Genomic DNA, 24,873 nt, shown 5'->3' on the forward strand with positions numbered 1-24,873 from the left:
AAAACTGGACATAGTACTCTGGATGTCAACTCACAAGTGAGGGAAAGAATCATGCTCCTTGATCAGCTGGCACTGCCTTTGCCAGGGCAGCCCAGTGTGTGGCTGGTCTTCCTCGAGCCCTTCAGACAGGGATGCAGTGCTGATCCCTTCTAACTCCTGTCTTCCCAGGACTCCAGGCTCTTTCCTGCAGTGCTCCCAGACAGCCCCAGCCTGTCCTGGTCAGTTGGGCGGCTCCATTTGAATACTGTCACTGTCAAACTTCATGAAGTTCTTGTTGGCCCATTCATTCAGCTTCTCCAGGTCCCTCTGAACGTGAGCCCTGCCTTCCAGGATATCAATCACTCCTCCCAGTTTGCTGGGATTATTATAAATTCTATTAATACATGAGAAAAGCATGTTTATGTAATAATCAAATAATTAAAACCTCATCCAGTATAAGGCATTACCTGCGCTGTATTGTTACCATGCATTTTCAGAACTAAATGATCCTGGCATAAATGGTTTAAATTTCTTGTAAGGATGGTCTGCTTTCCTTCCTGAGACACATGCTAATCCATGTCAGCATGGATTTTGTGCTGAAACTGAAGTCTTGGTTTTGTTGAGGAATATTTAGTAAAAGTCTGCAGATCTTGCTAATGCAAATGGCAAGTGAAATATGTTTCTAAATCACCCAGGCAACTAGAATTGGTTCAGTTACATTTCACTAATTTGTGCCAAGAGGACCTGCAACATACTTCACGTATTTCTGTTAGTGAACCACAAATAATTTAAAACACAGTAGGGCACTGAATAAGAAAATACAAGAATATTTGACAGCAGAAGATAATGAATGCTATGTGTGGTGGCAAACACTGGGTATAAAATGCAAAGTTTTCAGAGTTCGAGGAGTTATCTCTGAATTCCCGTTTGGTGAAGCACAACTGCAATGAATATTTATTGCCACCTTATTTAGCAGCATGAACAAAAGGAGCTGTTATAAATAAACAAACGCTATGACAGTTCCACTGCTGTTAGCTTGACGTTCTCGTCTGCAGTCAGTCAAACCGAAAGACAAAGCAATCAGTGAAAAGACAAAGTCAAACATCCAAATTGCAGAGGTTCTATTTTTGTGTTAACCACCGTCATCGCTGATTTGTCCATGACTTGTGAGAGGAAGCTGCTGGTGAAATTTGACAGGCGTCAGCATGGCATTTGCGTGCTTCCAAATTCAAACGAAGGCTTTTCATGTAAATTTACATGACTTGCCTAATGTGTCCTTAGCACATGAGTAAAACTTTGAAGGGGCTAAAATTTACAAAGCAGAGCAAGATACACCTAAGAGGATGCAATTAAGTAGTCAGTAATGTGGGACACACACACATGACAGAGGAAGGCTGTCTAACGTCTTGCAATGTTCTAGGGTGACTCTCCCTACAGCACCTCACCTCCACCCTTTGATGTAAGGACGAAACCACCTCTACAGAGCAACTGTTCTGATAATAGCAGTGACTCACTTCCAACCTATTTGTGCTCAGACCTAGTTTGAAAGCCACTTCATTCTTCAGAGCCAGCATAGCAAACTTTAACTGTGCTGCTAACTTACATGAAAACCCACAGTGTGTATTTAGTAACCCATCTGCTCTGCAAGCAGGAACTTGGGTCAGAGGCATACTGAACACTTCAATTCAATCCAAGTAAAATTCATGTTTGTGAAGTGTTTGCAAGGTGAGTACTTGACAAGGAGACAGGATGCACATTTTGTCTAGGTAAGCTCAGAGGCTTGCTGCCCCCTCATCCCACAGCTGGCACTTTGTAGGGCAGTGCATGGTCTCAGCGTGTGTGCACAGCCCTCTCTGCCTCTCTTGCTCACTTAGATCAGGGCTACATCTTCCCCTCAGGAATGCACTGGGAAGGCTGGAGGAGATAATATCCAGGAGTTTTACTTCAGTTTTACTACTTTTACTTGTCATCCTCTGAAATGTGTTGTCTGTAGCAGACTGTTGGAGTTGGTGCTTGTCATGGAGGGAAAACATACCTGGAAAATTATATTGTGCCAGCAGGTTGGTCTACTTAATTCTATTGCATAGACCATGGCACGGTTACAGAGGAACTCCTTCACCAGAAATTACTGCATGGAAGAGACAAACTTTTCACTCTGACTCTATGCAAATGCTTCCCCATGATTTCAGCTAAGCTTTGGGATGCCTCTGCATGCATCACATCTGCCTACGTAACACTGACAAGTAAATCCTCAGTGCATCTGCCAAGCTCCATACCCAGGCATTCAGCTGGAAGCCAGTTATCCTCTAAAAACTTCTCCAACAAAAAGTGTGCTCATAGTCAACCACCTCACCAGAGCCATATAAATTACCACGCTGATCATTGCCACGGTAAGATGAAGACACCTGTGGCTCCATGTGGGTGCCTGAAAATCTTGAAAGAAAAATAAATTAAAAAGTGGAGAAGAAAAACCATTTACTTTAAATTAATTCTTTAAACGCCAAAGCCAGTTAATTCTACACTATTTTTCTCTGTACAGTCAGCCTATCAAGAAGCTATTTCTCTCTCCTGCAAGTTCCTGTGGAATGGAAATCGCAAGCACATCGGAGCACTGGCCATCACAGCCATCACTGCTTGGCAGTTGTGACTCAGTGTCTTTCCAAATGAATTTTCTAAAAGTGCATATATATATGTTACATTGTCATATGACGTGTATTTGTCATACTAGAAGGGCTTTGTTCCAACCCTGATGTTCACTAAAGAAGTTTCATTTTAGGATCTTATGCACTGCTTTTCACAAGGATAATGAAACTAGTCTCTTTTTTAACATAATACAGTATCACAGCACCAAATAAACAGACCATACTTATTGTCTTTCTCTGGGCTCAGGATTGAAGTTTAGGATGGAGTGAAGGAGACACACTGTGTTTGGGACAGAAAACAACATTAGTTCAAGAGGTCTTTGACTGCTAAGGTTTCAATTGTTGAATTTTTAGTACCAATTTCTAACGACACAGAAATACATACCTATATATAAATCATCAATTCTGTTCTTTGTGGAAATCTTTCAGCATTTAGTTATTCAAGGACAGCTTTCTTCCCTTGTCATAAGCTTGCCTTTCTCAATGCCTGTATGCATTCAAATAGCTTTCTCAGTCTCAAAGAAGATCCTCCAAAAGGATATATTCTAAAGAAGCCAGGAAGTAACTTCCCAATACAGCTTCACACCTCCCCAGATGATAGGTTCAAATTAATCATCTGTTCTGGGGACAGCAGATGGAAAATAATGTTCCTGATAAAATGGGTCTAATGAGAGCCGGAGGACCTGTGCTGACTGCTAATTTTACAAGAAATCCTAAGGAGACTTTTGATTGGATAAATGGGGAATATTGAGGTTTGCTGTCTGCAAGAAATCCTCCCACTTTGCTGATTTTGAGGAACTTTGACCAAGCAGATGACTGTCCAATCTGTTTTCGTTTTGGCCTCCTGGAATTTAGAATCTGGGAATGACACTTGGGTTTATTTCTCAGTCACAGAAGAGACGTGACGGCCTGATTTGAGTTCCACAACACAGCTCCAAATCCTAACATCCTTCTTCTCAGCTGCCAGAAGGACAGAACATGGAAGAAGCTCTCACTTTCTAGGACACAAACAAAAAGGACATTATTGGATCTTAGGTACCTGGACCAGCTCTGCAATAAGTTCCTGCAGTATGTCCTACCTAAAATGCTTTTTCTGATGCTGTGCTGCCTCTCTACCTTTTACACCCTTACATTATCAGCCTTTTTTTATTGTCATGTGATTTACTTGCCCAGTTATATTTTCTCCCTCTCTCTCTTTCTCTCTCTTCTCAGGTCTTCCTCTTTTCCTTCCCCTCAAACACCTTTCCTTTGCCAATTTCTCCTTCACTTTTCTTTTAGGCTTGTCTGTAGTAGAGAAAGTAGAACTTGTCTAGCATACAGCTAGACAAAACCCATGAACTAATTTTCCCTAAAATAGATAAACTCTCTCTATAGACCTCTTAATTAACCACTCCCCTAGCCATCTCCCTCCCTCCCTTCCTGCTCCGAAGCACAAAGCCTCTGCACTCCCTGCTGTCCCCTTTTTCCTGCATGCCCCCAGCACAGGCTGCTCCTGCCACAAGCCATCGTCTCTTTAATAGCAGCAGGATTATTTTTGGTGCAGCAGGAACTTCATCCTGCCCTAGTTCATGCAGTGTACTTTGCCTTCTTTCCTCCCTGCACGAGTTGTTGCCGCAGCTTATCATCGCACGCACTCTGCTCCCCTTCTGCTACAGCTTCAAAGCACTCCAGATTTTTTGATTTGCCTCTCCTACTGCTCCAAGACACTGAGTGATGCAGAGAACCTCCTACAGCCAGAAAGTAACTGTGATTTTTAGCGATGATGTTTGCTCTAACTATTTAAAGCACACTTAAGAAGACACATAATAAGTAGGTTTGAGGGAAGTGGTAGCAATCCACCCACTACGTTCCTTTTAGCTAACCCTTTAATTAAATATTAAAGATATGGTTCTCAGGAAGATTTAAAATAGCCCACTGACAGAAAAAAAAGAGACATTAAAAAACAGCAGAAAATGAAATAATCCCCCCCCCACCAAAGACTTACCACACCTTCATGCTGTTTTTAACATTATTTTACTGTGCTGATGAGGGCAGAGCTTTTCTGAAGGGAAATAACAAACCTTATGATTTCCAGTGCTAGATCACTCTCTATGTTCTCAGGGAGTCCTGCTAGGAATTACAAATAATTTCATGCTTAACTAAACATACCAGTTTCCTCTTCCACAAGGGAGAGCAAAGAAAGTTTATAAATATTGAGAAAGTAAATTACTTGAAATGTTATTCCTCACTCAAAAGACACATTCTGCTGCTGGATGGACAGAACTGATACGCAGTTTGAGAGGAAAAGTACATACATACGCTGTTTATAGCCTTGTCTCCAAGCATAAAGCAGAGCGAGATAAATGGCAGCAAGATCTGGGCAGATTTGTGGCACCAAGCATTTCTCTTTGTAGCTGAGTTAAGGCACACCACAAATGATCAGAGGAGAAAGAGAAGTGACTACTGATGGAGATCAGAAGTGCAAGAAACCAGGTTCTTGCAGTGCCCACAAAACTGAGTGGCTCTGACCTGCATATTCCTTTTGGTGAAGGCTTTGATTATTTTTCTCTCTATCTAGCTGACAAAGCTCAGCAGTCTCACTGAACAGCGTTTTTGCACCAGCACTGCAAGAATATCTGCTTTGCTGCTTCTTCTCTTGTGCTTAAACTCCATTGTACTCCTTTTGTTCTTCTGTGCTGCATGTGGTTTTGAATCAAACTCCAGACCCCCAAGCTCTCTGTAGAGTCTCCAGTGTTGCTGTAACACAAACAGAAACTGGTCAACCATTTCGATTTGTTCTTCTGTTAGCCGTATAATGGAAAGTGCTTCCAAACACACACTGCCTTCCCCCTCCAAATCAGTCTTACAATCAATACTGTCCTACTTTCAATTAAAATACCACCACAACATCTGTATGGTGCTTAGAATCTCACAACAGAAAACCCATTACTTTGAATACAAAAGCTGGCCAAAATGATTGAATTCCCGAGGCAGCAGAAACGATACTGGTGATTTTATTCAGCACGTGTCCAATACGATTTTCCATTCGGAATCCACATTTTTTAATGCTTTTCTAGACCATTCTTAACATTACCTTCAGCTTTTATGGAGTCCCTTAGAAAGTTGTTTTTTTCAATTTGTTTACCAGAAAACTTAAATTTTAATGATTAAATAATAGGACATTTATATACATCAGTGGGTTTTCTTAGATACTGGGCTCTAAGTACATACAATGTCTATTGAGTAAAAATAAAAAAGAAAAATTCCAGTCATGCAAATCATCTTACAAACCATGTTCCATTTGACTCGAAAATTTTTACTCTGTACTGGCATATCATTTCAAAATTAAACAGATAAAATTTTAAGGTTGCTTTGTCCATTTCCACTCATTTGTTTTGCTGCTTTGAAGAGCTGACAGGCCACATGTTCCTGCAGAAGGTACTGCCAGGGTAATCGTTTTTCTGCTACCACCAACCAACCCCTCTGAGCCCCGGTGTGGACGTGTTTTAAAAAACCACCTAACCTTCAGCTAACTGCACTGGTTTATTTCTGAACAGCACATCACAATATCAGCACAGAGAGCACATTGTAACCGGTTGGGTGATTCCACTTAATAATTTTTCAACACTAGGACCTTTCAGCATTTTAATTCTGGTTTCATTTATGAATTAAAGGTCATATATAGAGCACAAATGAGGTCTAAATTTAGTCACAGCAGACCACAGTTCCACATAAAGACAAATCTTCAAGTTATGTTGACCTGCTAGGAGACAAAGATAAACAGCACAGCAAACATGTACCTGCAATGCACTGCTTCCCTATTAAATATTAACTGTTTCATTTACATTTAAATGAACTGAGCAGTAATGGATAGACTTTCCAGTACTGCTGTTTGGTGCTGCTGTCATGGAAAGAAGCTGAAGACAATGTGGGCTGTATGGGGGCAAATGACGCAATCTCAGCATCCGCTCAAGTGACTTCAATGATGACCATTCTCCAGTCTTGAAATATAATCCTACACAGCATTTTTTTTTCTCTCCCTCTGTAAACACATCTGTTCATAAATAACTTAGATGTCTCCTTGACATTCATGGTATGTAACTGAAGCTGAAGTAGAAAAGGATGGGCGGTGTACAGCACTGAGGAGATGTCACAGTACTTTTGTTCAGCATTTTTGTCAAGTGCAGGTTGCTAACATCAGCCATCAGAGACGGGCGGGGTGACCCACCCATATTTTTCATGGGTCTTCACCAAACTCTTAAATGTTGCTTCAGCTTCCTTTCGACTGAACGACTTTTTTGATTTGCCAGCTTTTCTGCAGATACGGCCCTGCGCCAAACACAAAGAGAAAACCTTCATTAAAGACGTGAACGCGCATCTGGAAACCACAGATAAACTTTTCAACTCGTCAGGACGGCAGGCATTCACTTACGGGCTCCAGCCAGCATGGTTCCCAAACACAAATGCATTATCAGAGATGATTTACAATGATGTTCAGTGAACGGGTAAAAAGGAGGGGGGAATAGAAAAAAAAAAAAGAAAGAAAGAAGGCATCTGCGGGGCTGTTCCTTCCCGGCGAGCCCCTGAGCTGGCACACTGCCCCGTGGCTGCTGCCGTGCCGTGCCTCGGGGCTCGCCTCCCTCCCCGCTGCTCCCGGGCATCCCCGGCATTCCGTGCTTGGCGTGAGACCCCTCCTGCCCAGCCCTCCTGGCAGACAGAGACCGCCTGGGCACGGCTGCGCTCAGGGCTGCCCGTGCCTCGCCCCCCGCCAAAGGGACACCAGGATCACATCCTTCCCGCGGGACACACTCCATCCCATGGGACACACTCCATCCCATGGGACACACTCCATCCCCATGGGACACACTCCATCCCGCGGGACACACTCCATCCGATGGGACACACTCCATCCGATGGGACACACTCCATCCTGCAGGACACACTCCATCCGGTGGGACACACTCCATCCCATGGGACACACTCCATCCGATGGGACGCACTCCATCCCATGGGACACACTCCATCCCCATGGGACACACTCCATCCTGCTGGACACACACTCCATCCCTTTTCCTGCCACCTACCCACCCGTGAGACACGAACAGCTCTGCCCTTTCTAAAAGGAGTGCCTTAAACCACCTTGCTTCCATCTTAAATCTAAAGTTCTAATTTGTTTATTACCCTTCATGCCAAGTTTGGTAATGAATGAAAATACACCCATTTGCATATACTGCATTTTTATTACCCTGCTATTATTATATTACCTCTAACTGCACAGCTGTATGAAAATTCAAATCTTTGTTTGGCAGTAGAGACTTTTACTGAGTTATCAATATCTTACCTTATTTTTCACACTGGTCTGTGTCAATTACCAACCAACAGAGATAAAAGAAAGAATTATAGCTGCAGATTATTACCACTCTACAACAATGAATACCTTTAAAAAATAATCAAAATAAAATAAATACCTTTAAAGTATTTATGCCTACTGGATTTGTTACAAATAGAAGTTAATTAAAGTCACTAATCTAGTAATTTTAGTAATTGTTTGATAGATTGCACTGAAAGCCTTTTTAACAATAAATTGTTTCTGAAGAGCGGATACCATATTACAATGTTACAATTATTAAGAACCAAGTTAGTATGTTATCATTTTTTCTGTTCAACTTAGTATGTTCTCATTTTTTCTGTTCTTTAGCTCAAAAAATAATCTTTTGTTTCCCTGATTTTACAGTCAATTTGGAATTTACACCAAAAATTGGCATTTGCAATAGCATGCAACAAATACTGAGAAAATAGTCAGGTATATTGAGGGAAGAAAAGAGAGGAAATGGGAAAAAAGAAAACAGAATCTGCCTGCAGAGTATCAAATTTGCTTTTACAGACTAAAATGAGTAAGCTTAGTCTGTAGTGTGGACAAATAATTTCTTTCTAGAAAGCAGTCACAATATTGCAGAGGCTCTTTTGTGTTCAGCACTGCTCCTGTTACAGCAAAACTACTGACACATGAAAGAAAAAGCTGTTTCCTGCTCCTGTTTTAACAAATAATTTTTCAGCGCAGTTTGAGCAGTCTCTCAGAGCACACCTTAACTAAAGATTACGAACACCCTCCAATTCACACCTCCATTTACTCACAGTCAATTTATACCCATTTGTTTTTCCCCAGAACATCTGTTTTACCTGTCAATGCTTTTCCTCACCTTTCTCCCTGGCTGCCATTTACAGGCTAGAAATCTATTTCCTCTTTAAAAACCCCTTGATAGACCAAACAGCAAGACACCTACATCTCCACACAAATTCAGCAATTAAGATGTCCCAAATAAGGATGATCTGAATGGTTCTCAATTGAGTCCTGATCATAAATTTTCTTAGAAAATCTCATTTTTAGTTGTGACAGATGGAATAATTAAATAAAGCTGGGTAACATATTTTAAAAATCCTATTCAATAATTATAATACATAATTATATCCTATATAACTATCAATCATAATTACTCTGCAGGAGTATTTTTGTTGTTACAAAACATTGTGAAATTTCTTCCTAATCTGAAGTTTTGTTGGAAGCACATGCAGAGAAACAGGAAAAGAAAAAACAAAATGCAACAGAAGATTAAACAGCACAGAAAATGCTATCCTCAAAATCTCACCGATGAAATACTTTTAAAAGTAAATATAAACTTATTCTGCTGATTCATTTCTGGATTAGATCCATTTGTCATCTCCTGTTTTGCACATAATTTTTTATCCTTTAAGGCTTTGATACATTCCTGAATTATACGCCTAGCACCTAGGACAGTATGATTCACATCTTGCCCAGCTTTTACAAAGTATTAATGCTAAGCTGTACCTAGAAGTAGGACCTTTGCACTGTGAACAGCTCATGTTTGGTGTTGATTATGTACAGCTTTCAAAGCAGGAATGTAAGAATTCTCTGGTGTCGTAATGATGTGGTAAGGATCATCACATCATGTAAAATGTTACTGGAGCCATATCAGATGAAAGGAGCATCATTTAATGAGTTTGTTCTGAAATCTTTCTGTTATTAATGCAAGGGATCATTAAATCCACTTTCACTTTGGTACCATATACAGGTTGTATGCAAACTGCACCATCAAAGGCCAGCTAATTCTACCCTGCTGCAGTCCATGTATTTCTATGCTTATACAGGAACTATGGGTGGCACGGTCAGCACTGTCTCTTATTAACCAATATCCTGTCAGCTGTTTATAATCTGGATAAAATTTAACCTTCTAAATGAAAGTTTCCCTATTTGGTGCCTCAAGTAAACCTGGGGTAAAAAGAAGGAAGGCTGGAATTTCAGCTGACCAACTTCAGATGTTTTCAAGCCTATACTTGGGTGGTATCTACTGTCTTTACTGATTTTTAGTTTTTTGCCATTCCCAAAAAACTCTTCCCAAATTTAAGTAAAAAATGTCATTTTGGATGCAATTATAGAAGAAAGTGTCAAATGTTTTACCAGATACTGCTACCAGCCCTGACTACAGTTTATTTTCAGGCTGCTACTTAAACAAGCAGATCTGGGCAGCCTGTGAGCTGCTGCATTCTGTAAACATGGCAGTGATGGTAAATACAGTATGTAAATATGTGCTGTCCACAGCTCTGTCAGGCACAACTGCATTTTGACCAATCCCCAAACCACATGTGCCACTACTGCCAGGGTAAGGAATACAGATCATTTGCATGGCTGACTTTTGGATGTGTCCGGCACCATGTCAAGGAAAGATATCAAACTGGTATCTATCTGAACAAGATCAAAACATTCCACAAGAGGTTAAAAACAACAGCAAAACCCCAAGGAGCCTTTCATAAAGATATCACTGTCGACTTCAGCTCTGAGAAGTCGCACCAGGAGCTTATTTAAATACTTGCAATACTTTCAGACGCTCGCAGAGCGCCTTTCATAAAGGGATAACTGAAAACCTAATTAAAGAGTTGGAGAGAACGTTTCAGATTTTGCCATCTGCTGTGACTTCATGTACTTATCAAGATATAATTTTAACAAGCTAGAAACATATGAAAGGTGAAAGCAATGCCACAGCACCCAACTGGTTTTCATGCAGCCGTGCTGAGGCGCAGGGGACGTGTGCCGCGCTCAGCCTCCTCCCTCGCTCGCGCTCCTGCTGCGGCCAGCCTGCGTGGCACAGCGAGCAATTGCACGCCACTCACCCAGGCTTTGCCCAAACTAATGAGCCTGCACAAACAGCTGATGAGCATCCAGTCTAGAACCCTGATAATGGCAGGCAGAAAGACCTCCTGGAACATGATCTGCTGTGGGCAGCCTTCTCCGTGCCCTGGCCATACAGAGGGACCAACCACTCCCTCCTGCCATGCTCAGCAGAAGACCCAAGGTGAATCTCATGTATGATTTGTCCCCATGTCCTGGTTTCAGTTGTAATAGAGTTCATTTTCTTTCTAGTAGAAGTGGTGGTTTGGATTCAGCACGAGAATGATGCTGATAACACGCTGATGTTTTAGTTGATGCTGAGCAATGCTCACACTAAGCCAAGGATTTTTCACAGTGCCTTGTGCTCTACCAGTGAGCAGGCACACAAGAAGCCAAGAGGGAACATGGCCAGGACAGTGAGCTGAACTGGCCAAAGAGACGTTCCACATCACAGAACATCATGCCCAGCATATTAACTGCGGAGAGTTGGCTGGGAGGGGCCAATCACTGCTTGGGGATGGGGCTGGGCATCTGTCAGTGGGTGTTGAGTAATGGTATTGTGCATCACTAGGTTTTCTTGTGGGGTTTTTGTCTGTCTTTAATTACAATTTTTTGTCATTATTATAATTATTAGTATTATATTTTACTTAGTTTCAATTATCAAACTCCTTATCTCACCCACAAGTTTTTACTCTTTTTTCTGATTCTCCTCCCCAGCCAGGGAGTGACTGTGTAGCATTTGGTTGACATCAGAGGTTAAAACATGACACATTCACATCGACAGACCTCTGTGTGCAAATCTGGCAGCTTCTCTACTTCCAAGTAATGCCACAGTAGTCTCTGTGAACACATCTCCCCTTCATAATGCTCTGTGACACCGAAGCATATCCTGAAAAACATCCAACTCAGGAACTATTAGCTCTTTAAAATCTGTCAGTACCACTGTCAGCAATGTGCCATGTCAATTCTTCCCCAGCATCACCAGATCACAAAGCAGTCAAAGAGTTACATCCTGTACAGAAGCCAAATATGAAGCCTGAGACTCTCGAGCCCACTATGACCATATATTTACCCACAGCTGGTGGGTATGGTGCCATGAAAAGCAGTCTTGCCATTTCTTCTGGTCCTTCCAGAGTCAGGACAGCCTCAAGAGGATTTCTCTGGACAAAGAGAGTTCCCTCTCTTGTCACATAAATGATAGTAGCTCCCAGATCCCAACCCAATGATTTTAGGGGAGAACCATGTGTGCTTCCACATGTGTGCTGTTGGCACTCCCTAGAAGTATGGGACTATGTAAAAGAGGTTAGCCTTCCACAGGATCATGCAGTCACCAAAAGCACTGTCTGGAAGGGACCTGTGATGGTCTCCAAGTCCAGCTTAGACACTTGGAGCTGAACTGCCAACACAGGCCAGCTGTGGCACTGCACAGCCAGGTCCTGAACCCTTCAAGGTTGTGCTCAGTCCACTCCTGATGCCACTCCCTGCTTTATTAGGTCACAAATTTTTAGAGATTTAGCGTACACAGCCATGAGCCCTTACAGGGCTGATGTTACTGTGGAAACAATGTAAGCTCCTGTGCTGTGGATCTCTGAGGTGTCACAGCAAACCTTCAGTCACATCCAGGTGTTTTGCCTTGACCAGCTAACAAAAAGCTGTGTAAATTTCCAGTAGTGCACAGCTAAGAGACTCAGAAGCAGGCAAACCTTCACGTTGTTAGCACAGTTCCTAACACAATCTCCTCAGCCCTGTGTACTCTCATTAGTCCTGGCAATGCAAATAACTCCAGGTTGGTCTCCCAAGGGCAAATCACAGAAGCCTTCGGCACGTGGGGCTAACCTTGGCCCATCATGTAAGCCAGCATAAGGACACATGGATGGCTGCAGTTCTCTTTTCTGCCTCCATCTCTTAGCAGATCTCTACAGCAGGTTCTGCTGACCCAACCCTAGGTAAATGTCAAGAGATGAAAAACAAGCAGAGAGAGAGAAGCATACAAAAGACTGCAGAGAGTCACTATGCCAGACATGGCATCTATGGCGATCCCTCCATGGACAGGAAGATGATCCACAACGACATGCCCATTTTCCATGTCTGTTGTGCCAGGTTTCTCCACGTATGACACAAAATCCATGGATTTCCTACATATTGAAGCATGCTATGAGTTTCCAGTATGTAACATGTTCCATAATGTGCCAGTGACTAATGGCTTTGAGCCCCAACTATTCTATGCAAACACACTCAAACATTTTCTGATAAGGAACAGAGGCACTCAGCGCTCAAGTCTGAACCAGGCTTATCCTAGAATATTTAAACAAGCTTTCAGAGGAAAATATTTCCACTGGCTTTAGAGACACATTCAAAAGCAGAGCGATGCTGAAGTGAGTACTGTCATGCTCTCAGTGCAGTGATTGCAATGTGTCACAACATCGCTCTTAGAGCGCAATATACACAGTCTCTCCCCCCAATTACATCGTTTATAATTTTTTTCCTTCATGTACTGATGAGGCACAGTTAATCATGTCTCAAAAACTGCACACAATTTATATTGCACTGTATATGATTATTAGCTATAGCTAAAGTAAAGCGGTACAGAAAGTGATACAGACAAATACTCATAATGCTGCAGCATAAGTGAATTAAAACAAGGAGGTTTTCCTGCAAATGTGTAGTATCCAAAGCAGTACTTCCATGCCTTTTTTGGTCTCCTTTTTAAGAATAATCCATAAGAGAAGTGAAAACATAGCAAGTTCTGGCTTTAAAGCATCCTATAAATTCTGCCTTCTGGGAGTATAACTGTTCTTTGTCCAGGAAAAAGAAATCTGAGTTGCAGCTGAGTAATTATTCATGCTCATTTGTCTGTGCCAGTAGCCTGGTGCCAGTAGCTCTTAATCGATACAAACGCTTACAGCCCCAATCTCTGTCTGACAGCCACAGAGCACTGTGCTGCTCTCCCTCGCCTCTCCCTGAGGCAGCACTGAGCGAGCTGGCAGCTTGATTTCAGCACAGGTGAGGGTGTAGAAACTCCCTCCCTGCATTTTATAGGTGCTGGCAAAAGAATAAGAAAATTTGGGTGGCTGGCTGCATTATTGGTGACTCAAGCATCTCCAGGGCTGAAGGTATGACAACATGGTGGGCTTCTGTCAAAAGAGGCAATCCCTGTTCCTGCCACCAGAAGGGCACTTGCTAGTCTAGGTGACAGAGGGATGTTTTTCTCTCCCATGTATTCTCAGTCTTTTGCTGAGCCCCCTGGGCTACCTGTACGTGGAATCAGGCACTGGCAGAGTTCCTGAGTCCAGGTGAGAAGGAACATGGCAGCAACTCTGCACAAGCCCACAGGTCCTCCACATCAGGAACCTGAAGCTACCCCAGTCAAACACAGTCACGGGTGTGAGCCCAACCAAAGCAAAGCCAACCCAACCATCCTTTGTGACAGGCTTTAAAGACAAAGACACCATGACAATGCCTATCTTCACCTTCCCCTAAGTTTTACAATGCTAAAACAAAAACAAAACCAAAAAAACAAGAGCAAAACAGTAGTAAAAAGCAGGTTGCCTCTGGGAACATCTGATAGAGTTAAACCCAAATTTAGTAAGATGAGAGTCACAAGTGGATGTGCTTTTCTACTGCTATTTATATGAATGTGCCAATCTCTTGACTGCAGTATGTTTCATACTGATGCACATGGACATCTACTCAGAGAGGCCTCTGAGTGCTTCAAGCACATATCCTCAAATGACCTGTGGGTCATTTATAAGTTTGCCTGTACTTTGCATGTGGGAAAGAAGAATATAGTGAAGTTAAACAGCTGCACCTGAAGTCAGTGGCAAAACCTGGAAGGTAAACTCAGATCACCTTTTCTCAGGCTAAGTGCTCCAACCTCCTCCCACAAATAATTATAGAACGCTTCAATGCCAGGTATATTTTAATGGAAATCATACTACCAAATTCACAGAAAATTTAATATTTTTAGAAATTATTAGAAAATTTGAAAAACTAATAATATCAATTTCTTCTGTTTAATGATGCTTTGTTTTTTTCATGGACATGTATTATGGAAATGAGTCCTTCTTACTGCAGCTGGGGGCTTGTTACCCTTTGTAGCACGAGCCTAGAAACAGGAGAAATACCAAGTCATTCCACAGCTCATAAAGCCTGACTATGACAAGCATCTGAGCTCCGGGCCATTTCATAACACAGGCTTATGTCTTCCTTCCTCGGGCTTATTTCCACTCATCTTTCAATGCAGGTTTGGGATTATAGCTGACTTGTAACTCTATCAAGGAGTCACTGCAGAAGTTCCATGGCTTTTGGAGAGCCTGTGCAGCAAAGGATTAAATCAATGAGAATCATTGATTTTAACAAAGCAAACGCAACAAGATTGTGAAGCAGATAAAAAGACATTTTCCAAGGACAGACTCTGCACGTGCACGAGGCAGGCACGCACCTGCCACGTGCACATGCCTGATGTATCCTTCCTCAGTGTGACTTTGAATGGGAATAGGGTGAATCGGACTGGCACCTTGATCCTGTTTCAGAAGAGGAATCACCTGAACATCTGAAGTGTGATGCCCACTTACCTGTTCTGTGCACACTGGCAAGGACTACAAATTGACTTTTATCAAAGCACACCTACGCTTCTCCCTAGCTCAGGCACTTTCCCCAGTGCAGTGCTCATTTCACTGCGAGCTAGGTTAGGTAACAGTATCACATCCTTCCTGTAAAGCTTGTCCTGAGACTTCCAGGACCTACTCAGTTACTGCTGTTTCCAGATGGAGTTAAAGGCCAATACCGTGTAATGCTCAGCAGCCTCCAGAAATTACTCGTGGACTGCAACACAGACCAGACCCCGCACTTTCAAGAAATACAATGATATCCATGAGAAACCTGCAATTCCATTTACAAGTGCAACAACTGGATCCTGTCCACCTTACAATTAAGACACATTTTGAGCCATTCAGCCAGCATAACTACCACAGCATCTGAGGTTCTCCCTGTTCAATGCAGAGGAATTGCACCCAGCAATCCTCCCACCACCCATCTCCCTTTGCACTGAAAGTCAGCATTACCTTTTTTGGCATTCACAGGGGAAAACTGGAAACTGCATGTGAAGGACTGAATACGTCAAGGAAAAGAAGAGCCCTTCCCTGACTCTCTCACCAGCCCCAAGGAGCTGAGACTGGAAAAAGAAACGCAGTAAATATTATGTTACTTAACCACCGTCCCACTTTGTGAGAGCAGATGCCCACAGGGGGACATGGCACGGATCATGCCAGGCCTGGCAATCAGACTCCCAGCATATAAGGAGCTGAATTACTGTGGAGTTACAAATCTTCAATCTGGAAGTGTCCGGTCATGCATGGAAATCCCTGGGCATTGTGTGGATGCTAGGAAAACTGCATATTTTCAAGGCTAGCCTGTAAAAGGAAGAGTAAATCTTCCTCACAATAGAAAGTGGGTTATTTAGGTTACTCCTTCAGGACATCACCCTTCGTGACTAGGCTTTCTGCATTTGAAAAAACACAATTTTCAGTGAAGTATCTGACAAAGCACCCCAATGCTACATGGTTCTCTCTGCCTGAACACTCACCCTGAAGAAAATGAGCACTTCTTATATAATTCAGGGAAGAAGACTCTTGCTCTTTTCAGCAAATTCAATTTTCTCACAAAATCCAAAGCCATAATTCTTTCCAATTTTTATTTAGGAGACCAGCTAAGTAATGCCAAGAAGAATAAAAGTGTGTTTTAAAATTAGTAATTTGGCTTAATTTAGGGATTTCGTTTATTTGATAACTATTTTAACAGTAATAGGGATAGTTGAAAGTATTTTAAAATTTTCATTTTTATGCTTTGAAGGAGAAAAATGGAGATTATGTTCCCTCTGCTTTTGAAAAGAATTAAACCAACCTCCTATTTCAATGAGTTGGAATCCCTGTGTCTTCATTCCTCTCAGCAGAATATATTTGCATAATAATAGTGGATGGTCAGAACACCAATATATCAGAGTACACATGAACAATTATTTTTTCCAGCCCGTTAATCAGGCCCAGCATCTCAATACATATGCTCCACTTAAACTTCAGCTTCCAATCCTATGTTTCTCAAATGAAATGAAGGAGACATCTTAGAAGGCAAGTAGATCTGATTTTCCTCTGCAGACAAACAATATTCTGTCATCTCTTTGGCCCAGCATTTATACCTTTTTATGGGAGACAAGTCGCCTAACACAGTCTTGGTCTCCTCTGTCATCCTTGTATATGAGTCGATGTTTTTAACCCCTAGACCTAAAGCAACATTCCCCCTCTTGAGGATAACCATAATCACTTGCTCAGGCAACTAATCAAAAGCAAAAAAAAAGTAAAACAATTCAATTTTTTAAGGGTCTAATAGGATACAATGGCTCCAAATAATTCAGAGACCACTGTGCTCTCTGTACATTTCTGCAGCCTTTGAGATTAGCTGATTTATTCATGGCTACACTCCTCAAACCCAGCATCTGGAGTATGAAAACCCATGGATCTGCAATTAATTTCTGCTATACATATTTGAAAGACCTGGAGTCTGCTGACCTCCTGGACACTGTGCAAGTCCCATCTGCTATCTGCTCACTCACACTTTTGTTTGAAAGGATGAAGAGGGAGTAATTTAGACTATGATTAACAGCTACCTTCTGTAGCTGTTTGTCATAAAACAAGCCCATTTCTGCTGTTTCAGTCTGGTAAAACTCAGCTGAGATATTCGAATCTTTAAAATGCAAAGATAAATCCTTTCAATAGTCATACGAGGCACACAGCATTTGAAACAAATGAACAGGGCCCCACTGAGGTATTTCTAATGCTGCAATGTGAGGGATCAAAGACATCAACAACTTTTATTTGAATTCAGGAACTTTTCTGATTCAAAATTAAAGCTTAACTATAAACTATATTTTGATTTTAATCTAAATTATTATATAAAAGCCCACAAAAGCAACAATACTCACAATTAGGGGTATCCTGCTCCTATTGTAATATGTCCTGGCAAAATTTCTATGTTTCTTCCATTCCCTGCAAGAATCCTGGAAAATTTGTTATGTTTCTCCTATTCACAGGAAGAACAAGGGAGTACTTCCCTAAGACTTTTTTCCATGACAATCTGCAGAGCTGACAGTTACCTAACAGCTGCCTTTGTCTGGCAGTCCGGTCCCCAGCCTCTGTGGACAGAAAAAGGGACTTGTGAAAAAGAGGACAAGGCATCAGCTGGTCGGCACTACTGCATGCTTACATCTGAAGTCCCCAAGACATCAGGGGCAGCTCTGTTTGTTGCTCTCAAAAAAAGAAAAAAACCAAAACCCTGATGCATTACTTGGACACTGGTGTATATAGCTTTCCTCTTTTAAGCATCCACCAAACCATTCTGTCCAGTGGGAAACAACATATCTATTAGAAGACACAAAACCCTCTCTTACTTTTGGACAAAGTTGGCTCCTTTTCCTTTGGGACCACATCATCTACCATGTTTTCAAAGGAGAGAGATGACTCCTCCCTGAAACGTGGGCATTGGTCTCACCTGTGTGCATTGTCACTCAAGGAGAGCCATGATGAACCTCCTGCTGTGACCCAATACCATTCCTCCTTCCTTCCTTCCATTATTGATATTATTGTGACAATGACACCATTATCTGGAAGTGGAGAGCAACTGACTAATTGTTAAACCTCTCTCTCAAATTACCAATAAATCATTTTAAAGGGCTAAGAAGGAGTAACACTCCATGGCCCACCTGCATGGCCTGGATAGGCACAGAGAGCCAGGCAAGGGAAGCTCTGCCTAGATAGACAGGTTGAACAGTTGCCTCCAGGATGATAAACCAACTGGTATTTAAATTATTTCACTAGCATCACCCCACCTCCCTGGCTGGCACCCCAGCTCCACAGCAGCTCACAGCGACTGTTTCGCTGGTTCAGCAGGGCCAAGCTCTTGCCTGTGATGACAGCAGCCAGCGAGCAGCTGACTGTGCAGGAAGCAAGTACAAAGTCATCCCTGTAAGAGCAAGGCTACAGTTGAGTTAAGGACAACACCAAGTTTTTTAAAATAGGATTCTGGATCCCAGACAGATAAACAGTCCTTGGCCTTTGATGTACTGAGAATTCCCCTCAAGATACTGACTAGAGCTGTGTGAATAATTGATTTTCTCAGCTGAATAGCTGAAGCAACCAACCAAACAAACCCCAACTTGTTTGTTAATTAACATTTTTTCCTTGAAAACTGAGGGGGAAAAAAAAAGTAAAATTTGGGGCTGTTGAATTGTTATATTCAAACAAAAGTCACCTCTCTTTCACTTTGAACATTTTTATTTACAGACAAAAAAAAAAAATCTAAAAATACAATGCTAGATTCTTGATGGCATCCCATAAGGTAGGGCATCTCTCAAGCAAGGTCACCTGACGCATATGGTTCCTGCTTGGTGAAATCTAGAGAAACAGCCACCCTGCTTTAAAATACAAATCCTGGGAGGTATGCCCAGGCCTGGGAACTTGGACACAGGTTTAGCCACTTACAAGTGCAATGCTGAAAAGTAACAGAAAAGTGCTCAATTTCTCTGTTACATATTTTAGTTTCTATACAGAGACAACTCCTGAGTGACATCTCATGAGATGTCAGAATGACTTATCTCAATTTCTCTTCTACTCTGCGAAAAAGTCTGTGAAATCCATGAAAAAACTTTTGAGTTTGTCAAGAATCTTAACTGTCTGAAAATGTATTTTCAATGTTACTTTTATCTGCTTTTGGATTGCTCTGTCAAAAAAACAGAAGGTCATACATGCTCACAGCTACTACTAGCTCTACCAAGAAACCAAGAAATGCTGTTTCTCTTTGAAGAACCAACAGTGCCACAGCTGGCTCAGCAAAGTGGGACTGATGAGAAATGTCCAACAAAATGAGCCACCTTGGTTGGATCCCCTGGACTGCCCCAAGGAGGAAGGTGTACCAGCAGAACACTCAGCCCTGCTCACTCACACTGGCACCTGCGCCAGCCAGGCGCACTTGTGGATGCGTCACAGGCTGGAGGATTCGTGGTGATTTCATGCTAAATCATTGCTGGGAACCAGTGACATTTCTCTGGAAGGTCCCTTTGACTCACTGGTGGCAGCAGTGCCCCATCTTCCCCCTCAGCCCGATGGCTGCTGCCATTTGCTCAGGCAGGTTCATTCTGAGGCGATGGAGAACGGCCCTCACCCTTCCAGCCTTGCTGATGAACTGCATCTTGAATATTTCATGCAGGTTGCAGGCAGCTTACAGAAATTACACAATTAACCTGGTGACAGCCACAGCTATTTGTTTGGGATGGCTCCTTGCAGGCACCAAGACTGCCCACGGCACGGCAGGAGTCACCCAAAGCCGGGCACACAGCGCTGGGGAATGCAGCACCTCAGCCCTACATGCTCCGTCGGCTCCATCTTCATTTTTAAAAACTAACTGGTCTAAAGTGGATCACCTGTAAAATGAAACAGGGACAGGGGAGCGCCAGCCGTATTTTGAGCCCTATTATGCAATGGAGTGGGGATTACATAACGAGGGGAGTGCAATTACAGAAACGTGGCTCTCATGACACAGAGCCCAGCTACGGTGACAGGCTGGCAAACCCATTGCAGGCAACATCTCTCTAACCCAGAAAATAAATGTATTGACTGTACTGCCTAATAACCTTTCCACTTGGATTGAACAATCTGAGAGGTTGACACGTGCCATGTTATATCAATTTAACCACTAAGTTACTGTCAGCAGTTTATTTCTGCCTTTTTTTTTTAAATCCCAGTTCTCCTTCTGTCATAATTGACTTTGCAAACTTCTGGAAGAATGTTATTGAAACTCTTGCTTTTTAAATGTGTTTGTTAATGATGCACACATAAACATCCTGTGGTAATAAAAAATTGCTACTACTTTCTGGAAATCTTTTTAGTGATTTAGGGAAGAAAATTGTCAGATTATATAGCTGAGAATTTATTACTAATAAAACAATACAGCGCTTCTCTTCACTGAGCCATTTTATGATCCCAGTAAATATTCATTGAACCCCTTTAACATTCAACACCACAGGAAGAGGTTGAATTGTTACAAAATGAGAGAATTTAGCATTGTCCTTCTAAATTATTGTGACAAATAACAAGAACTATGACCTCTCTAAAAAGTGACAGGTTAACAAACAGTGTAATGCAGTAAGAGCAGCTACAGAATTTCAACCTACCTCAGCCTCTGTGTTAATTAAAACTTTTTTTTTCTTCTTGGTAGATTTTTTTTATATCCCAAGGTGACCTAGGAAACTTGACCTATTGAAATGAAGTGCAGAGAAAAATACTATCTGATTCAAAAAACAGGAGCAGTAGGTGCAAACCAAATAGGTTAAAGGGAGGACATGCCACTTACAAAAGAGCCTGTTGAAAAATCAAAATTAATTTCAGTCTTAAGAAGAAACAAACCTTTACTTCTGCTCAGGCAAGCAGTTCTACAGAAGCAACAGGAGTAACCTCATTTTTAAGCAAATAAAAAGTATGTTATTATTTATTCTTTCCCCACCTCCTTGCCAAGATAAAAATTTAAGTTACTTAGCATAATTTGCTGACAGACAGGGAGCTGTGCAGGTCCTCCGAGTTCAAGGGCATTCACGAACAGGAAAACCACCCTGTCACAGCCATGTGTGCACTGCCCACTATAATACAAAGGGTAATATAAAGCATAAAGAACTACTGCCCACCAGCAATATTCGCCCATTTATTAAAAACGGCTTATGAAATACTTCTCTTCTACGGGTATTCTGCAGGAGAAAAAGGGGGGAAAAAAGCAGCATAAAATGCAGCGATTCAGGTCAGACGAGATCCTCTGCCGGAAGAACCGATCACCTCCTTTGAAGAGGAGAGCTGGCAGGAATCATCTGACTGCTGCAGCTACAGCACCCAGCCCAAATTACTTGCTCCTTTCGGGCCGGACGATTTGTACAAACCTGTACAAGTTTGCCAGCAGCTCGGGCACGACTCCTGCCGTGACCCGGCGGCACACTCAGCGCAGTGTGCGAAGACCCAAGGCCGGGGTGGCCCCCGTCCCCGGAGGGATGCTGTGCGGGACAGCACAGACAGACGCTGTGCAGGACAGCACAGACAAAGACCCGGGGGCAGCAGCTCCAGCGTCGCGCCCTCCGCCAGCGGCAGCACTGCACGCAAGGGACCAGCGAGCATGGCCGACTGCTTGGTGAAGGGCAGGAGGCATCAATCCCAAACCCCGCTGGAGCCCGGAGAGCCCCCTTTTGCTGTGAGGTGCCTATCAGGGGTAACGAGCACGATATCTTGGTGTGCCGCAGGCGGCAGAGCCAGGCACGGGGACAAAAGCCGGGCGGGAGGACACGATGGATGCATGTGCTCCTCGTCCCTCCAAGCTGCCCCGCACCTCTGCCGCACCTGCCGGAGAAGGGACCCCGGAGGCAAACACGTGTCCCTGCCTTCACCCACCGGTGACACCAGCTACTCGGGGAGGAGCGGGCCCGGTGGCTGGGCAAACCCTTTGGGGTTCCCACCCGAATCCCGCTCAGCCCGCACCCCGAGCGATGGATGCGTGCGCTCCTCGCCGAGCAGGGAGCCCTACCTGCCCCTTGACCAGGCTGGCGGCGAACTGCCTCATGACGGCCTCCACGGTGTAGGCGCTGGACCAGCCGCGGGGGGTGAGCAGCTCCATGCAGATGGCCCCGCCATCCAGGACGTAGCCGTTCTCCAGGCGGGGGCTAAGCACCCTCATGAAGGGCGGCGAGAAGGGGAAGTTGTCGGGGAAGGTGAGGTTGAGCAGGATGTACTCCGTGTTGGTCTCCTTCATGTCCTGCCACAGCACCGAGTCCTTGTCCACCTGGTGCAGCTTCACGTTCCAGTCGAAGAGGCTCTCGTCCACCAACTCCACCGAGATGAAGCGGTCGCTGAGCCGCGCGATGTCCTGCAGCTCCTTCATCAGCCGCCGGGTCCGCACCTGCGTGCAGTGCTGCTGCCGGCCCGCGGGCACCAGCGCCGCCGGCCCCGACCCGCACCCGGGGCCGGAGCCGGGGCCGGGCCGCTGCGCCGCCTCCTTGCCGGCGCCGGGCTCCCTGCCCGGCTCCCGCGGCTTCTCCCGGCCGACTCCCGAGCGCGCCTGCTGCGGGGGCTGCTTGGCCGGCTCCGGCGCCTTCTTGTTCTTGTGGCCGCCGGGGCTGCCCTCGCTGCTGCTGCTGCTGCAGCCGCCCCCGGGGGGGCCCTGCGGCTGCGGCTTGTTGCTGCTGTTCTTCTGGTTGCCTCTGCCGCGGAGCGAGGAGCCCTGCTGGCTGCTGCTGCTGCGGTGGTGGTGGTGCTTGGGGTCCTCGGTGTCCCGGCTGTGCAGCCGGATCAGCCCGATTTTCCGCAGCAGAGTGGCCATGTTGTGCGCGGCTCTGCGATCCCCGCCGCCTCTGAGCACCGGCGGGGCTCTAGTGTGGTTGTTATCAATTTAAAGCCCGGCTCGGCGGGTGCGCTGTTGGCGGGCGGGCGGCGAAGCGCCTCTCCGCCGGTCCGGGGCGCGGAGAGGCGGCGGTGCCGGAGGATGTGCGGCCGCCGCTCAAACGCCTCCCCTGCCTAGAGCTGCGGCGGGGAGCATTGCCGCAGCGGGGCTGCTCCCGCGGACATCACGGCCCCGCCGCCGTGGCCATGATCCCGTGAAAAGGAAGGAGGAGGAGGGTGGTGGTGGTGGGGGGGAAAGGTAGGAAGGGGAAAAAAAAAAATCCCCCAGCCTCCCGCACGGGAGAGCCCCCTCCCTCCCCCCGCACAGCGGCGGCGAAACCGCCTGCGCTGCAGATGGCTTCCCCGGCACCTTCGGATCGCGCTCGGCCGAGCCAATCCCCGGCGGCTCCCGGCGGGCCGGGCCCCGCGCCGCTCCGGGCGCCTCCCCCCGAGGCGGGCGGGGGGGTCGGAGCCCGCCCGCACAGCCCCCGCCGTGCCCGCGCCGGCCCGCGGCGCGCTCGGCCCTTTGTTCGGGAGGGAGACGGGCCGCCCGCCCGGGCAGCGCCGCACGGCCCCGCCGCGCCCCCCGCCCGCCTGGCGGCACCGCCGCTGCGGGGCTCGGCGGGGCGGCGGCCGGCGGGCAGCGCGGGGACCGACCCCGACCCGCTCCGCCCCGCGCTGCGGCTGCGGCAGCGGCCCCGCCGGCCGGGCGGGCCGGGGGCGGGCACGGCGGGGAGGGGCGCCGGGACAGAGCCGCGGCTGCGGAGGCAGGTGTTGCACACTTATGTGCGTGCGTGTGTGTGTGTGTGTGTGTGTGTGTGTGTGTGGGCGAGTGTCGGCGCCCACAGGGCCGGGAAGCGACACCGCGGCAGCTCCGCGCACGTGTGTGCGCACGGACAGAGCCCGCAGCTACCGCAGGGACACAGCAGCTCGGTGGTCATGTGTAAGGACACAGGCATGGACCATGGCATATAAGTGCGTGTGCGTATATAGTTACACCTACCTGCCTGAACACGTATAATCACATATGTAATGTCTAAAAATCGATATATAAACATGATTAAAAACACTTGTATGTGCATAACGTGTATATACGTGTACATGTGTGTGTGTGTGTGTGCACACGTATTTTGGTATTTGTTTGTTGGGAATGATGGGACAATCTTGCTTTCTTCAGTACAGTGGATATACATATCCCATATCCCATCCCTCCCCTCCAGACCAAGTAGGTCTGTCCTCCTGGGACTCTGTGTAACACAGGAAGGAGTAGCTGATTCCCAAAAATTCTCTGTTACCATCATCTTCTTTACCTTCAGAGACTGGAAAAGCAAAAAATTACAATAAATGCTTTGAATTGAAAAATAGTGAAGGCAGGGCCCAAAGTGTGATTACATCAGTTGTGCGGAGGATGTAAAGCAATAAGCAGTGTGTGCACATAGCAGCATTATATTCCATAACGCATTTCCCAGTGGAGGATCTGGAGGTGGATCTCCTCTTGCTCCCTGAAGGCTCCATAGAGCAATGTCAGGAGACACTGGCAGAGTTGACCTGTGTGTGATAGCCAGTGATTCTCCATCAGCCTGCTTTGAGCAGAGAGAAGATGAAGGGCTGTAAGATGTCAGTGATGTCC

The 24,873-nt window shown here is 45.0% G+C and overlaps 1 protein-coding gene across 1 annotated transcript; it reads right to left on the reverse strand.

The window, feature by feature from the left end:
* Window positions 1–5,598: 5,598 nt before the first annotated feature.
* On the reverse strand, window positions 5,599–23,591 carry UBE2QL1 (ubiquitin conjugating enzyme E2 Q family like 1). The gene is made up of 2 exons (XM_063163105.1): window positions 22,393–23,591; window positions 5,599–6,929 (listed from the first exon to the last, which is right to left on the reverse strand). The coding sequence occupies exons 1-2, from the start codon at window positions 23,182–23,184 to the stop codon at window positions 6,798–6,800; spliced, it is 924 nt and encodes a 307-aa protein (XP_063019175.1). The 5' UTR covers window positions 23,185–23,591; the 3' UTR covers window positions 5,599–6,797.
* Window positions 23,592–24,873: the final 1,282 nt, after the last annotated feature.

The sequence above is a fragment of the Melospiza melodia genome, chromosome 1, assembly GCF_035770615.1.
Source record: "Melospiza melodia melodia isolate bMelMel2 chromosome 1, bMelMel2.pri, whole genome shotgun sequence".
In the NCBI taxonomy this organism is placed as follows: domain Eukaryota; kingdom Metazoa; phylum Chordata; class Aves; order Passeriformes; family Passerellidae; genus Melospiza; species Melospiza melodia.

Coding starts and splice junctions, on each gene's coding strand:
- UBE2QL1 (XM_063163105.1), bottom strand. CDS start 23,184: ATGGCCACTCTGCTGCGGAAAATCGGGCTGATCCGGCTGCACAGCCGG. Junction 6,930..22,392: donor CCAGCCTGGTCAAGGGGCAG/GTAGGGCTCCCT, acceptor TGTTTGGCGCAG/GGCCGTATCTGCAGAAAAGC.